The 16,875-nt window shown below is 35.8% G+C and overlaps 2 protein-coding genes across 2 annotated transcripts; both read left to right on the forward strand.

Annotated features, from left to right (window-relative positions):
- Positions 1-232: 232 nt before the first annotated feature.
- On the forward strand, positions 233-10,883 carry nt5dc3 (5'-nucleotidase domain containing 3). Its single transcript, XM_046850459.1, has 14 exons — positions 233-727; positions 2,080-2,264; positions 2,499-2,573; positions 2,640-2,695; positions 2,828-2,918; positions 4,838-4,975; positions 5,969-6,029; positions 6,146-6,248; positions 6,407-6,508; positions 6,596-6,677; positions 6,881-6,967; positions 8,138-8,278; positions 8,733-8,797; positions 9,347-10,883. Exons 1-14 carry the CDS (start codon positions 481-483, stop codon positions 9,606-9,608), a joined length of 1,695 nt encoding a protein of 564 aa, XP_046706415.1. The 5' UTR covers positions 233-480; the 3' UTR covers positions 9,609-10,883.
- A 3,111-nt stretch (positions 10,884-13,994) lies between these two features.
- parietopsin lies at positions 13,995-16,836 on the forward strand. The gene is made up of 2 exons (XM_046850496.1): positions 13,995-15,892; positions 16,201-16,836. The coding sequence occupies exons 1-2, from the start codon at positions 14,435-14,437 to the stop codon at positions 16,345-16,347; spliced, it is 1,605 nt and encodes a 534-aa protein (XP_046706452.1). The 5' UTR covers positions 13,995-14,434; the 3' UTR covers positions 16,348-16,836.
- The last annotated feature ends 39 nt before the right edge of the window (positions 16,837-16,875 follow it).

A 16,875-nucleotide genomic window follows, 5' to 3' on the forward strand; every position in this document is an offset into this window, starting at 1 on the left:
AGAACAACCCATGTGGAAGACTGGTTGATGCAGCACAGTGCAGTTGAGGACAATTATTGTCTGTTCAATGTTTTTTATTAATAAAAAGAGATGTGTTGTCCAGGGACTTGTGCAGTGCCATTTTTTGTCATCCCACATGTGTTTGGGGAACATAACTTTCCCCTTGCCCCCCTGACTGGTTCTTGGTCCCCCCTAGGCCACCCCATTAAAAAAAAAAATCCTAGAACCGCCCCTGATTGTTACACTGTGAAAGACATGATCTGGAAATTATGCAAACACACGGATGCTGAATGTCTTTTATAGTGAAGTTAAGATTGGACTAAAACCGGAAATTCCGTATGTGTGTGAGGGAGAGGTTTATCAGAAGGAAGGACTTGTGTTGTAAATAAATAAAACCTGGCAACCTCGGTGGGATCCGGTTTTCACTCTCGTGTTTACTCCGGAGCTGTACTGCAGAAACCGGCGGCTCAGAGGAGAAGCATGCCGGCCATGTGGTTGCCCCTGTATCGCCTGGTCAGCACCCGGGACAATGTCAGGAAACTCTTTAGACACGGGGAGACTTTATACTCGGCGTGTGGGGCTCCGGGGCTTAGCTCCAGCGGGATCGGATGCCACCCAGTGCCGGGACACATGCTGTCAGCGGCCGGCATGTGCACCAGCGACCCAGCCGGAGACACGACCGACTGGCTGTGGTCTGTTTACAATGAAACCAAACGGAGAACTGACGGTTAGACCACATAATATTGTACCAGATCAGTTAATAAATAATGAATAAATAAATGACGAGCTTTCTTATAGGAATGAGCGATATGATACTTGCTTGTCCGATACGATATTTATATCACGATATTTATATCACGATATTTCGATTTTATTGTCTCCTTCAGCTTCCTAAGAAAAACAAGAATGCTAGGTTTCGGGATAGTAGTATGTTATTGATCATTATTTAATATTGACTCCAAAGCAAAGTTTTCTGATTGAATAGTGAAATTGGAATAATAATTAGGCACAGTGGGTTTACTGATTGCATGTCAATCAATTCAGGAAACTCTGCCTCTTGCATGTATATTTTGGGCTTGTGGCTTTCAAGGGATCATTTATAAAAGTTGAATCTTGACATTATTTGAGATATACTTTCTAGCTGTAGCAATTGTTTGTCAGAAACGCTGACTGCATCTTTAAACTAATTTAATGACGAACCAGGTGTACGTTTGATCACTGACTTTCACACACCTGTACTTAAGTATGAAACGTCATCCACTGTCTTTTAACAATGCCCGTTTTTATTTTTGCCAACGGTTAAACAGCTACGTCGTTTCACACTTGTGTGAAAGGAGGCTACAGGTTTCTGTATGGATATTTTATTTGAAAATGTTAAAAATGTTTATATGAAAATAATTTAAGCTGCATAATTGAACCATTGGGATCGATGGTATACCTTAAGATATACATAATATAGATATAGATATAATATAATAAGATACATCACATGCATTTTCTGAGAATAGAGAAGCAAAAGGTGAACCTGTTACTAAGCCAGTGACAACGAAAAGCACAATTTGGTATGTTTGTTTCTAAATCCAAATGAACATCACATCTTTATTGAAATATTGCTTTTTTGAGTATTAAATGAGTATTATATGACTACATTACTTAGGGGGCACTGAATATCTGGTTTGCTGTTTCTCTATACCTTCTTATATAAACTGCAGAATTTAGTTGTTCTTAAATGTGAGGATGAGCTACAATTATTAAAAATTCTTTACATCATTATCATCATTACTGTTCAATGTTATGATGCACACAATCAATCAGCATTGTTAGAGATTTATAGGCAAATATAAATGTCAACAGAAACCAGATTTTTCCTGTCTAATCTGTTCACTCTGTGATCAAGGTCTCTACTTGTGCATCTATTTTGCGATAATCAGAACTCTTTATCAGATGTTTTCCCAAGAATGATTTACTCTCTGACGATATAATTCATTTTATTTTTTATTTTTTAATCTATAGGGTGTTAGCAGTTACACATCTGAAAACTAAAAAATCTTTGTGTCATGCTGTTGTTTTGTGCCTCAGCTTCAATTCCAGCCATCTCAAAAAACTTTGTGAATCCTGACACTATTTTTGCAAACAACGAGATGAGCTTGCAGGACACGGAGATATACGGCTTCGACTACGACTACACACTGGCCTTTTACTCCAGCCATCTCCATACTCTGATCTTCAATGTGGCCCGAGATATTCTCATTCAACAGCACAGGGTCTGTACAGCATAATACAATACACGGCTAATATGAAGATAAATGCAGTTTTGTAGAATATAGAAACAAGTCTGGAAACCATTTTGTATCATTTCAAAATGTAGTTTAAAGTGAAAATTTATTGGTTATGGAATGGTTAGTGTACTACAGCTGGAACTGTTTGGTTCAGGATTTATAATTGATGGGGTCCACAGTAATTATTTGACCCCATTTTTATTTCTCTGTTTGCTCTAGTACCCAGAAGGATTAAAGACTTATAACTACATTCCTAATTTTGTGGTCCGGGGACTGCATTATGATGTTCAGAAGGTATGTAGCTGTTCACTGAGTGTGCTGTTGGTGTGAGTCAGAGTCTGATCATGATCCTGTTTTCAGGCGTTACTGATGAAGATAGATGCTTTTCATTACATCCAGCTAGGAACAGTGTACAGGTAACATACCGTCACCTAAATAATCTATTTTATAAATGTAATGTGCAATTTTCAAAGAATGACATCTTGAAGTGCCCTACTGTTGTTTTGTATTCATTCTGTGTGTGTGTGTGTGTGTGTGTTCTCCTGTAGGGGCCTTCATCCAGTGCCAGACAAAGAAGTCATTGCAATGTATGAGGGCTCACATGTTCCACTGGAAATCATGAGCGACTTTTATGGCAAGGTTGGTGATTATGTATAGAGTCTTTTTTTCACAGACAGTGTAACAATGTCATCTACTTTGTTAGTTTTTGCCACAAAAGTTCTGTATCCTTAGTTGCTGCTGGTCTAAAACCCAGACCTGATTATGTCTGAGATTGGGAGCTGCATGATTTGGCCTGTATAACAACAACTCGGGTGGCTCAATGTATTTACAGTACTGGAGTAAAAATATTCACAGCTGTTGTAACTGGTGAAACAGCCATGTTACCCAGCCATGTTACTGACAATTACATCAGATCACCCAGGTAATATTACTTTATAGCCTGGAGATCTTTAGTCTTATTATCTTGCAGCCTGACTACAGGAGTTCCTCAGGGGTTACTTCTTAGTCCACTCTTGTGCCCTCTGTATAATAAATTAGGGAGCTTTGTGTTTAGATCACATGACTTCTTTCACCTTAGCTTATGATATACCATTTCCTCTTCATTCAGAGGTCGTTCTGCCGTAACTTTCATCGCAACCCGTAAATTAAAAAAAGAAAAAAGAAAAAGAACCAATATACATACAAGCAAAGTAGTTTCCTATACTGAATATCTCAATCACAATCAACACCCAGACGGTCAATCCAGCATGCACAGCTAACCTTAATGTGAGTCTCGTTACCAAAAAACACCAGTGATCAAATCGTGCTCATCATGCATTAACACCGCATTTAAAGATTACATTCAATTGCGTTCATTCACTGAGATTTTGGCGGCTGATTTCTGAATACAAACCGAGTTTGTATTTGTATTGTGTTGCTTTGATAATCAATGCATGAATTTCCTTACTAATGAAGAACAGAGGTAGATGAAGTACACAATTCCTGTACTCGAGTAAATGTCAAAATGATTTCCTTAAATTTTGCATTGGCATTTGTACTTGAGTAAATACACAGAAAAAATGTACTTTCGATTGGCTGTGAGTATAAAATGTCAGAAAAGTATGACAATTATATTTTAATCTTTCATGGTGCTCAGTGTTCCATTCTTCTGCTCATCAGACCTTTTATATAAAGAGATTTTTCTATAGTCTCAGACACGCAGTATGAGAATGCTTACTCCACAAACACTCATCAGAACAGTGGGGTTACGCTTGTGCTCTTGCCACAGCTTCTTATGTAGCACGGTTTATACCCTCGCTTCAAAGTAGCGAGGAATTTAATGTTTTTCAGAGATGTAACAAAGTAAAAGTTACCCATAATGAGGTATTTTGATAGTATAGATATTAAGTATATTAATGCAGTTAATATTAAAATACATAGATACTGTCCACAACTGGTAAAGAAAACCACACCTAGCAGGATTAGATTTCTTTGGAAAAAACTTTTTTGGAGTGCTTCTTTTTTCTTCATGCAAGGTAAAATAAAATAAAAATTGATTGATTGATTGATGAACTTTGATGTAATTATGTCTGAGTTTGTTAAAGGAAGGTATTTTGCTGGTTTTCAAAAGTCACAGAGAAATCCAATGCAATTTCCCAGACCTTCATACACATTTGAATGTGCTATTTTTCTAGTTTCACCATATAGTACATATCATTATAAATGCTATATTAACTATAAATTGACCCTACCACTGCTGCAGTGAGAATAAAATTCACAACTTTAGTCCTTTTAATTGGTTCTTTAGCTTCATGGTTGCTTGTCTGAACTATTCTAGCATTTAACTGTAGTTGTAATGTGAGATATTGGCGCTTCACCCTAGTGTTTTTATATGAAACAATTGGTGTTCTCCTCACGTTTGCTGACTAACAAAATTAGCAATCGGGTTCTATTAGCCCCTGATGTAAACTGATCGTATACTCACGATTCTCAAAGACATCGCCTTTGAATTCCATGTTGAACAAAGTACTTGTCTGGTTTTCTTCAAGTTTCTTCATATCATGTCCTGTTGTTTTCAGAGTTCCCAAGGACACACAATGAAACAGTTCATGGACATCTTCTCGTTGCCGGAGATGACCCTGTTGTCGTGTGTAAATGATTACTTCATGAAGCACAATATTGATTATGAGCCCGTGCATCTTTACAAAGATGTCAAGGTAAGAACAACGTACACCAAACGTTTCTAGTGACAATACAGATGAAGCTTATGTGTAACCTTAAATTTTGCTGTGGCATTTCTTCCTGCACAGTCATGCTCCATTGAGGTTGTGATAATTTTGACTGGTTCTTTAGCTCTAGAAATAAAAGAGGGTCCACATTTAGAGTTTTCTACTGCTGGTCCTTCTTGCAATTAAGCAAATTATACACGTTGTCTGTGGTGTTCCTGGGGTATCAACATGCTGATAATGATGTCATTAAATATATTGTTATATACACCGCAGTGCTGCTGAACTCTTGAATCTGATTGGTCAGAAGATTTCAATAACAGTATCTTGGACAGTAATGCTGAAATCCAGATAATAGGTTTATAATAATTTATAATAAACTCGTTAATCATTAACAAATAAAATAAATCTGCAGAAGTGACAAAGATTGCTGTGGTCTAAGAGGAAGAAATAGTTTAGAGGACCACCCCAACGGTATTACACCATCTCATCACTGTATATTTTCCTAACGGTGAAACGCTGAAACGCCGTTGAAATTAAAGTTGTTCAATGCGTGCACTCACTGTCTGAATATTGAATCTGCATTTGCGATTTCTCTCATTTGCATAAATTACATTATAGCAGGAGATTTTTGTTGGGGGGTTTGTTTTGTAATTTGTATTGCACTAACATTTTTAAAGGTGATCCTTTTATTAAAAAACCTAGTTTGAGACTTGCATCTCATTGTCCTTTTTTGAACAACACCCACCTCTGTTCTCCTTAGAAAACTGAATTTTGTTGAGCATCCTGTAGCCCTAATGTTTACTGATCTTTCAGGAGAAGTGCTTGGAAGTGTCACTTTTTCAAAAGTAAATGAATGAGAGTGCTCACAGGAGGGTGACTGGCATGGCTGCTGTGTCCACTTGGCTTCCTTTGAGGCTGTACACTGGGTCTTTTGTTCTCAGTTTTAATATTTTGTGCCTGGTTTATCTTTCATGTTTCCAGGAGGCCATAAGGGATGTCCACGTAAAGGGAATCATGTATCGAGCCGTGGAAGCAGATATTGGTAAGCTTTTTTTTTTTTTTCCACAAGAAAATAAATGATGAACATATAAACTAAATATAGTTTAAATATAATATAATGTCAGTATATTATTCACATACATACATGTTCTTTTGCAGAGAAGTATATCTGTTATGGTGAACAGACCCATGCCGTTTTAAAAAAGCTTTCAGCTAATGGAAAGAAAATGTTTCTAATCACCAACAGCCCCCTGGATTTTGTGTAAGCACATGACCTTTGCACTTTAGTTCAAATTATTTCTTTGTATACGCCTAAAGAAATGGGTTTTTGAACAGACTACATATTTGCTTACTTTATTAGTGCTCGCTGAGGCCAGGCTTTAAAAAATGCATTGTTTTTGTGCTTATGTGTGTGCTTAGAGATCGAGGAATGAACTTTATTGTTGGAAAAGACTGGAGGGAGCTGTTCGATGTCATTATAGTGCAGGCCGACAAGCCAGGTTTCTTCAATGACCGTAGAAAGTGAGTTCTAGGAAATGCAGTGAGTAATTATAACTGAAATTGGCAGTAGTGAATTAGTCTTGTGTGCGTGTTTGTGTGTCTTTAAAGGCCATTCAGACGAGTTACTGATAAAGGAGTGTTGCTATGGGACAGAATTCACCACTTGGAGAAGGGGCAGATTTATAAACAGGTGCTGTATGCCCTTTAGGCTGAACCTAAAAATGGCAGATGGCTCATGTATATTCTCCCAGTGCCACTTCTGTCCTTTACATTTAGATGGCATTAGATCCTTGCCAAGACTCTTATCTGTGTGTGTGCTTTGATTATTAGTTATTTTGTTTGTTTAGTTTTTTAAGCTTGTGCCAGTTACCGTGTGCATTTTTTTGTTTCCAGGGAAACCTATATGAATTCTTGAGACTCACTGGCTGGAGGGGCTCAAAGGTTTTATATTTTGGAGACCACATCTACAGTGACCTTGCTGTAAGCAACTCATGCATACACACCAATAAATTATGCTTGTAAACATAATAGAACAAGGCATGACTGGTGGAAAAGGATTAATGCCAAGTTCACCGAAGCATAAATTAAGCTGCATTTATATCATTTTGGATCGAAGAAATACAAATAATGTTTACTAAAAATTGACTTTGTATCAAAGGGTAAGGATGGGTTACAATATGTCACCGTAAATCATTATGATTTTCACATTACATATCAGTTCATATATCATTATAATGTTATGCCACCAGTTTAACATATGAAATATAATAAGTAAAGGTATCACTATACTTTCTTCAATACCTATACTGACACTGAAACCTGTATCAGCCAGTATCTAATATTTTATTCATCAAAAACTACCGAGCTTAAATGTATTAATTTTTCTTTTCAAAGCACTTCATGGAAAGAAAAATTTAAGGAATAATCCATTGCCAAAACTTACAAAAAGCAAAATGGCAATTTGTTTTCAGTTAAACACAAAAAGAACATATAAAAATGTAATAAATATATTTTTTTAATATGTTAGTTTTATTTAGGAGTATTTGTAGTTCTTTGTTGCCTCTAATAGCAAAACCTTTAATACTTTGCTGATAATACATTTTATATGTACAATTAAACATTTACACTTTTTTTTTTTTAATATTAAAAGTATATTTTATTAATTTACAAAACTATTTGTACATATAAATGTATACATGATTTATAATTAAAATGATTAAAAATGAAAGTTATATATTTTAACTTATAACTTAAAATAGCATACATTTAAAAAGTTAATTTTTTTGTTAAAATATTAAATAGAAAAAGAATTTATGAAACAAGGTAAAATGTAAAAACCTGCCTATACATGTTTTTAAAAGAGTAGTGAAGGACCAGATATTTATTGAATTCATAAAAGCAAAATACACTTTTCAAACGAATGTTTATTAAGAAACCCACTTACGTTGGTTGGTTTATTGTTCAGTTCTAACTACACAAAAATGTATTAACATTCTTACTCGGTGTAAAAGCTACTGACCGATTAGTGAAACATTATGAGAACTGAGTCACATATGCAGCATATGGAGATCTGCTTGGATAAACAGTACAGTGGAGTGAGTTCCCGGAACTCTAATTTCAGAAGAAACCAAATGAGTGATGTGTTTTTAGGACCTGACCCTGAAGCATGGCTGGAGGACAGGAGCCATCATCCCCGAGCTACGCGAGGAGATCAAGATCATGAACACTGAGGAATACGTACATTCCATGGCATGGCTACAGAGTCTGACCAGCTTGGTGGAGCAGATGCAGGTGGGAACTTGTTGAGTGATTACATTGGATTGGACTTCTGACTGGACGAATAATTCAGCAGCACCCTTATAAAACCACTTTATTATACATTATGGTGATGTTTTGTGTCATTCTGAGAGATTACTAATGCAAAAGTCTGACTGTATTATTATTTTTTGGATATATGAGGTAAATTCTGTGTATGTCAATAGACAATGCAAAGCTAAAGTAACAAAATAAATTCATATTTCCAGATTAAATCATTATTAATAGATTCTGTAAAACAAAATATGATTTTTGGCTCATCGAAAGAGGGGAAAGTAATTGTAGGGATTGCATTGTTGGATCATTGGTACAGGGGTAGGTAATTGTAGGAGTGGCACCGATTGGAGTATATCCCATTTCAAAAAGCCTAATATAATATTAAGAAACATACAGGACTTCCTTGAAATTTTGCTTAATTTATTTGTTATAGGTGCATCGAGATGCTGCGTCGCAATCAGTGATTCACCAGTGGATCAAGGAGAGGGAGTATGTGAGGTAACCAAGCATTCCTAATCATTTAATTTGACCTAAATATAATAATATTTACCTAAATATTGTAGCATCAATAATAATTTATGAACAAAGTATACAGAATTCATACAGTATATCATATCGGAATACAGGGCTTTAATCGTTTTATCAATTGTTTTCATTAATGAGGCAACTATATTGGGTTCAGGATGGCTCATCGTCATTTTTTTTGTTCTAAATCAAGCCATATGATATTTTGAATAGCTATTGCTCTACTTTAACAAAATTGTACCATGGCTTCAGCAACCCCCTAGCCCTACCTTCAAATGAACAATAAAATCATTATTTTGCATTGCAGTATTTTTAAATAAATGTAATATCAGCAAGACTCGGTAAAAAACATGCATTAATATTATTGTGCCTCCTGTTTCTGTTTCTCAATAAGAAGTTACGTTTTCATTTATTCCATTCAACTGATCACCTCATATAACTAATATGATAATATAATATTTAAATGCTGCCCATGCAAGCTACATTCTCTACCTGTGAATAACCGTGATCTTGATGTGGCAGGTCTCAGGCAAAGGACATGTTCAACAGTCAGTTCGGCAGTCTGTTCCGCACGTATCACAACCCGACGTATTTCTCCCGCCGCCTCTCGCGCTTTGCAGACATTTACATGGCTTCCCTTAGCTGCCTGCTCAACTACGACCTGCAGCACACGTTCTATCCTCGTCGTGCTCCACTTCAGCACGAGGCCTCGTTCTGCCCAGAGCAGTCCAGCACAGGAGCCGTTAAAAATCCCTTCCAGAACCATCACACAAACTCTGACTAGAGCAGGGCTAATAATGTGTTATTATTACATAATCCACAACAGCACTGCAGTGCTTGTATTCTGATTGCAGATTGATCAGCCACATACAAGTGATTTATAGTAAAGACTGGTAGTGGTGAAGAAACCGAAGTACACATGAAGGTTTTAACGTTGTATGTGTGGAAGGGAAAAAAAAGAAGTAGAAGGTTTGCATGTTCTTCTCAGTATATGTTTAGATTTTAGGGCTTAGCTCTACTAGGCCTAAAATTCATAATTCAGGTGACATGCTACAGTAGGTCAATGTCTCCCAGCTATTAAATGCTGTAGCGCTTTAGTATTTTAATATGCCAATACCTTATTTTTATATTTGCAGCATACTTATTCTGTGTTTAACTCTTCAGTGATGTATCTCTTGACTGCCATTTTTTTTCTGAACTGTGTTATGAAAACCTCGTAATGTGGTTTTGATTATTACATTGGCATTGGGAGCTTATTTACATCCATTGCATTTAATATTTGAAAAACATTTTAATGGAATAAAATAATGCATAGATCACTTTTACAGACAAACTGTACAAAGTTGCTGAGGCATTATATGCTTTTAAACAGCTTTTGTGGTGTATGCTGCTTTAGTAGCAGACGTTTTAATTGGCTAGACATTGCTATATACTATATATATTACTATTCTTATAAATGACTTAAACCTCTCATTCTAAAATTGTGTCTGGTTGAAGCAGCTGTCACTTAGTCGAGTAACCAATACATTGTCTAGTGTAATGCAATAAGCTTCCAATATAAGGAATTATTAATGACCGTATTGTAATGTATTAAAAAAAGAATCTTTGCACTAAATTTTCATCCAGAAATGACTTAAATAGAACTAGTTTTATTAGATGTGCTTTTTTAATTGAATTGACTGGGAAAGCTCTATTAATTTTGTTCATGGTTTATTGTATTTGCTTTGTGATGGCCTTCATTTGAAATCACTTGTGATTTATTTATTAAACAATTTCACGGGAGATACTTATTTGTATCAAAATTGTATTTTATTTATGTTTACATTTTAATTTTTGGGTATTTTATGATTTGTAAAAAAAAAAAATAATAATAATAATTACATGCAATGGAGTCCTTTCTGTTTTAATATACATTTATATATGTTTGGATATCAGGTAATTAAGTACACTGCTGCTTTATTACTTGGTTATCACAGATGGAAAGATTGCTATTTTTTTCATTTATTACATTTAAACGCTCTGTTCTAGGTGTGGAATAAAACCTAACATACACTACATACATCACAGGATGATTGTAATTTCCTCTCTGAAGTGATTTTTTTTTGTTTATCTCACCATGTCACAGTGTTTATCCATCTTGTACTACAGCAAATTGCCAACAAATTTATTATATAATTTATGGAATTTATTAATGAATAGCGTGAATTCATGTTGTAACCTTTTTTTTCTCCACGAAACCCAAATTGTTTCCTCAACAACCTATTTTTTCTTGTTAAGATAAAAAGAAAAATAATTTGCAGTTACAGAGAAACCACAATTCTTTATAATTCTTAGCTATGTTGGAAAACAGTACAAGTTAGTACAAGTTACAGCTCAGAATCTCATGGTTATAAATTGCTGACACTGGAGACTCCTTTAACAAATGTCCTGGCAAAAAGTCTCAAAATCACCTACAATGGGCACCTGAGCATCAGAAAGGGGAACATCAAGCAAGGAGGCTTGGTCTGATCAATCAAGTTTTCTTTATCACCATGTAAATAGCCAGGTATGTGCAATTAAAAGAATAATTCCTCCCACTAATTGAAATTAAGCAAACAATTCAAATAAGATATATCTAAATATATCCAGTCAGATATATTTAAAATGCTGTAAAATAACTATTGTTCCAAATTACTCTTTCATAACAACAATGTAATGGGTTCGAAACCGACCTGATCAAATTACATGCACTATACGTGATTTGCTGCCATAAGGTGCAAATGTAGACGTTGCGCATGCGCCTTACAGTTGGAATAAAGGCGGCAAGTCAGGAATAATTCATGCAATACCGATTCATCGACAAAGGAAGATATGGTTGAAAAGATGTGGATATTTTACAAGGTAAGATATTTTCTATATTTTTGAATGATTTACATTTAAACAAATGATGTTTATGATTTAATCGGTCTTGATTTAATAAATATCTATCTGCCGTGACTGGATTTATGGGGAATTAACTATTTCCCGTTTTCTGTTAAAATATATATATATATATATATATATATATATATATATATATATATATATATATACATACAGTACAGCCTAAAAGTTTGGACACACCTTCTCATTCAAAGAGTTTTCTTTATTTTCATGACTATGAAAATTGTAGAGTCACACTGAAGGCATCAAGGGCTATTTGACCAAGAAGGAGAGTGATGGGGTGCTGCGCCAGATGACCTGGCCTCCACAGTCACCGGACCTGAACCCAATCGAGATGGTTTAGGGGTGAGCTGGACCGCAGAGCGAAGGCAAAAGGGCCAACAAGTGCCAAGCATCTCTCGGGGAACTCCTTCAAGACTGTTGGAAGACCATTTCAGGTGACTACCTCTTGAAGCTCATCAAAGCAGTAATCAAAGCAAAAGGTGGCTACTTTGAAGAACCTAGAATATGACATTTTTCAGTTCTTTCACACTTTTTTGTTATGTATATAATTCCACATGTGTTAATTCATAGTTTTGATGCCTTCAGTGTGAATCTACAATTTTCATAGTCATGAAAATAAAGAAAACTCTTTGAATGAGAAGGTGTGTCCAAACTTTTGGTCTGTACTGTGTATATATATATATATATAGGGAGAGAGAGAGTAACTTTGATCATTTTAATATGTAGCGTTGATGTTTTGCAGGAGATGTTTTTTTTTGTTTTTTTTTAACAGCTTTGTCATCTCGACGTACGTTTTAATTTGCTAATATGCTAACTCTCAAACGTGAAGGTTTTCTGTTTGTAACCAATTATGGGATTTCTCTGTTAAACAAATCTTTAGTAAATATTTCACTTTAATCATTTAAATAAATTACGTGTATGTGATTTTTCCTCTCAATGTTCATTTTGCTTAGCCAGAAAAATCCTTTGCAAATAAGCCAAAACACATTTACTCGACTGTATATAAATGCTATCTACATTTAAAGGTTTGACATTTCATGTTTAAACAAATTGTGTACATGAAGTGAAACATACATGAATGTGCTGAGCTTTTACAAAACAAATCTAACTATAATCTGTTTTTACTATTTCAGAGACCTTACCGATGTTACACCATTCCAGAGTTTGTTTTTTTTTCTTTCAGCTCCGGTTTGGGATTTTATTTATTTTTTTTATAAAAAACTGAAATTTACTTATGTAATTCCTTTATAAAATGGTTGCTGTATCTTGTTTTCTTTTTGACATTATTCCAACATTTTTGACTCAAGTTTGGGCCAATCAAATGCAGTGTTTTAAGTTCCAGATCAGGAGAAAGTACAAATTGATACAAGGATACACTGTGGGAGGTGAGCTTGCAGAGGCAGTGTGATTCTCTGGGCAATGTTCAGCTGCAAAAATTTGGGTCATAGCTTTTATGTTGACAGGTACCACCTAACTAATCATTGTTGCATTTCACCTAAATCACACCCTTTAGCAGGATGATGCTCCATGCAACAATGTAAAATGGTCTGAAATGGTTTCTGAATTTCTAGACTCAGACTCCAAATGCCCAAACAAGGCTTATTAATGGAGGCCCAAGCTCACAGCTTACAGAATTTAATAATTCTGCTGATAACATCTTGTCCACAGATACCACAGAACACATTCAGAGGTCTTAGGGTGGTCCAGGCCTTTTGGTTTTGGTGGCACCTACATAATATTAGGCAGGTGGTTTAAATGTTATAGCTGATTGGTGTCTATAATTCTCTGCAGAGAATATAGTGAATTTGTCAGACTATAAAATCATGAAAATTGTGTAATATTGTTTAATGCAAATTCTCTCCAAAAAAAAAAAATCTAAATCTTAAATCTTTTTATCTATCATTTATCATCAGAATCTACTATTATTATTAGATGCATCTTAGACAATTCAAAAGGGAAAAAATGATAATTTAATCACGTTCACCCCCTCTGTGTGTAATTGGCTGTGCCTCAGGATGGATTTAAATGTCTTTGTGCTAATGAATTGACTTTATAAAAACAACAATTCCCCCATGATTGTGCCCTGGCAGGGTGTTAATTGAAAAATGGCCATACAACGTAAGCAGTGCGGTTGTCATGGAGTTTCCAGGCTAAAACAAAAAGCACTTGCAGTTGCTCAAAATACAGAAGACTCAACTGAAGACGCAACGATTATTCGAGTTTTCTCGTTTTCACTCAGTGAAAACAACAGGGATGGATTAAAAATCAAAAGCATAGCACCTGTTATTGATACTTAAAAATCAGTAGGATATTAAGCAACAAGAGATTTAGAAGATTGAGCCTAATTTCTGAGGTATGTTAACTGTTATTAAATATTAGATTTATAATCATATGTATGTTTTAGGATTTGATTCTCTATTTAGTTAATACATGTTTTAATCTGACCACTCAATTTACAAAAATGGAGTATCTGCTATTGTTATCTGTCTGTTCACAACAAAATTTACTCCCAGTGTAAAACTTTTCTCCCCAAAACATTTTTAGTGAAAATATTTTCATGTAGTGAAGGCTCATGGTTGTATGTGAAATGTTTCATTGTGATTAGTAGTGTGTAGTCTCTTTAGGAAATTAAAGAGAAAGAATCGATAATAGGTGCTATGTCAGTATGTTAAATGCAGCTTGGAAATGATTGGTAACTTCACTAATCCTTGGGGACCAGTTGATAAGGATACATGGCAAAAAAATGTCCATTTGGCCATCTTGATTATCAACTGTACAGTGTTGCTTGTAACGTTTTTTGTAGGAATTGCAGCCAACCTTTTTGTCACGTATGCTGTGTATAATCAGAAATCCCTCCAGACCTCCACCAATGCACTGTTGGTTAATCTCGCAGTTATAGACCTGCTGCGATGTGCTACTGACTGTCCATTGCTCCTGGTTGTCGTCTTGAATGTAAACAACACCAGAGACCTCGGGGACCTTCTCTGTGATGGCCAGGTGATGTCATTTTCCCTCAGCTGTTGTGTCCAGTTGTTCACTCTGGCAAGCATTAGCGCTGAGCGACACCAAGCCATTGCGAATCCATTTAAGGTTGCTGAGCGAAGAAAACGAGTTAAAGTGTGGATCCCGCTCACTTGGGCCATGGCCATTGTGGTGTCAGCCCTGTGTGTCATATTTGCCAAAGACTCCTCGGTCTATGTTCAATGTAGAGCTTTGCATTGGGATGCTGTAAAGACATATGGCTCATTTGGACGTTACGTCTTGTTGCCTGTATGGTCTGTGTGCTTGGTGCTTATCGTTGGGTTTTATTTGCACATATTCATCCTGGTCAAAGCACACAACCAAAAGATTTTTGACAAGGGCACTTCTGCCCCACCTTACCAAAAAGTTCTTGAAGGCAAGACTAAAGTGCAAGAAGCTGTGGAAACCAAGGTCACCATTGTGACTGAAGCAGTGACACAGAATGAAATTCATGATACACATTTCATGCAAGAGGCAAATAGGCCAGAACATGGTACCAACCCACGTAGCAGAGGTCATGAGAGCCAAAAGACTATTTTAGCTGTTGCTAAAAGTCAACCTCTTTTTATCGACACCAAAACCTTGCTTGTCAAGACAGAGGAGACACTTGAATATTTAAACCAGCAAAGTCTGATTCTTGTTTCTGAACTTCACCACAACACAACCAAACTGATAGATCTGGAGAATGGGGGTGAGAATCCAGGTGATCCATCTAAAGAGGCTGAGAAACCAAACTCTGACCAGGTTCCCCAAGCAGCAACCAAAAAACAATTTGTGACTATTGTTTTAGAAATGCAAAACCACAATACTGAACTAACAGATCCAAAGAACGTTGAGAGAAACCAAGGTGATCCTTCAAAAAATGAAGAGAAACCAAACTCGGAGCAGGTTCCTCCGAAAGCAGATGATGCTCAAACTGCTTCAGCAGGCCAAACACTGGAGATAATTGGCGAAGTGTGTATGATGCCATCCTTTGCCAACAAGGACAGGAGCAACAAGAAGAAAGAGAGCAAGCTGGCCAAGCGCTCTGGTTACATTATTCTTACTTTCATAGTCTTTTGGATGCCACTGATTGGGACAGTGCTCCTGAACATGTTTCTGAACAGAAATCAGATCTGGGATGTAAGTCTGATGCCACACACATTCTAACATGTCAAGCTGATGAGTAAAAGCAAATAGTAAAGCATGATTAATATGTATGAGTTATGCGTTTATGAAAATTAGTGTAAATCTTTTGGTTTAATCTGTATATGACAATCAGCTAAAGCTAAACAAATTAATGCAAGTTTAAAGCCTGTATTTGTTTACCATTTAAATATAACCTTAATGACATGTAAATAATGTATCCACAGCACTCAGACACACGAGCTTTTACCTAAATATATATTTTGATAGAATGACACTTCCTTCTTAACATTTCTATTTCATAGCTCATCGAGGAAGTCGAACTCCTTGTGGTCTCCTTTGCCTGCATGACATCCCTCACCAACCCGATCATTTACGCAGTGGTGAACCCTCAGTTCCGCACAGAATTCTATAGCCTAAAAGCGAGATGTAAAGCATGGTGCAGAAAATAACGCTTCAGTCCATCCATGTCAAACTTTCGCAACTCTCCAAACCAGATATGTTTGTAAATGCAACCATGAAACACCTACTTTACTGGTTTCAGTAGGAGAATGCATGCAAACTTGAGTTCTGTATAGCTTAACTTGGTATCTGACCATTTATCGACTTTCTATAAACAGAGTTACTTACATCATATATACATCATATTTTTATGAAATGGTTCAGTGACAATCTGGGATTTTGATTTTACCCAAATCTGGAAATGAACAGAAAGTTTTTTCATTCTTTTACAATTAAAAAATTAAGAAAATAAATTAGCTATTTCTAGATCTTTATTTAAAATTAAGCAAATTTGTGATCTTGGGCATATTAACTTCTTTGTAGAAATGGCTAGATTTGTTCTCGTCTTAACTTTTCCATTAAAGCATGTGTTCAACCAACACACATGAATTTGGTCTAACATGGATTGTCAGGTTTTGAAATCCATGCTTCAGCAAATATAGCATGTAGAGATTCACGAAGATTTCGCTGATAATGTG

Source organism: Silurus meridionalis, chromosome 5, assembly GCF_014805685.1.
Source record: "Silurus meridionalis isolate SWU-2019-XX chromosome 5, ASM1480568v1, whole genome shotgun sequence".
In the NCBI taxonomy this organism is placed as follows: domain Eukaryota; kingdom Metazoa; phylum Chordata; class Actinopteri; order Siluriformes; family Siluridae; genus Silurus; species Silurus meridionalis.

What these genes read in the sequence shown, in the direction of transcription:
- parietopsin (XM_046850496.1), top strand. Translation starts at nt 14,435, where the DNA reads ATGATTGGTAACTTCACTAATCCTTGGGGACCAGTTGATAAGGATACA. An exon ending in ACAGAAATCAGATCTGGGAT is followed by an intron (nt 15,893 to 16,200) that starts GTAAGTCTGATG and finishes TCTATTTCATAG; the next exon opens with CTCATCGAGGAAGTCGAACT.
- nt5dc3 (XM_046850459.1), top strand. Translation starts at nt 481, where the DNA reads ATGCCGGCCATGTGGTTGCCCCTGTATCGCCTGGTCAGCACCCGGGAC. An exon ending in AGCCGTGGAAGCAGATATTG is followed by an intron (nt 6,030 to 6,145) that starts GTAAGCTTTTTT and finishes GTTCTTTTGCAG; the next exon opens with AGAAGTATATCTGTTATGGT. An exon ending in AACAGCCCCCTGGATTTTGT is followed by an intron (nt 6,249 to 6,406) that starts GTAAGCACATGA and finishes GTGTGTGCTTAG; the next exon opens with AGATCGAGGAATGAACTTTA.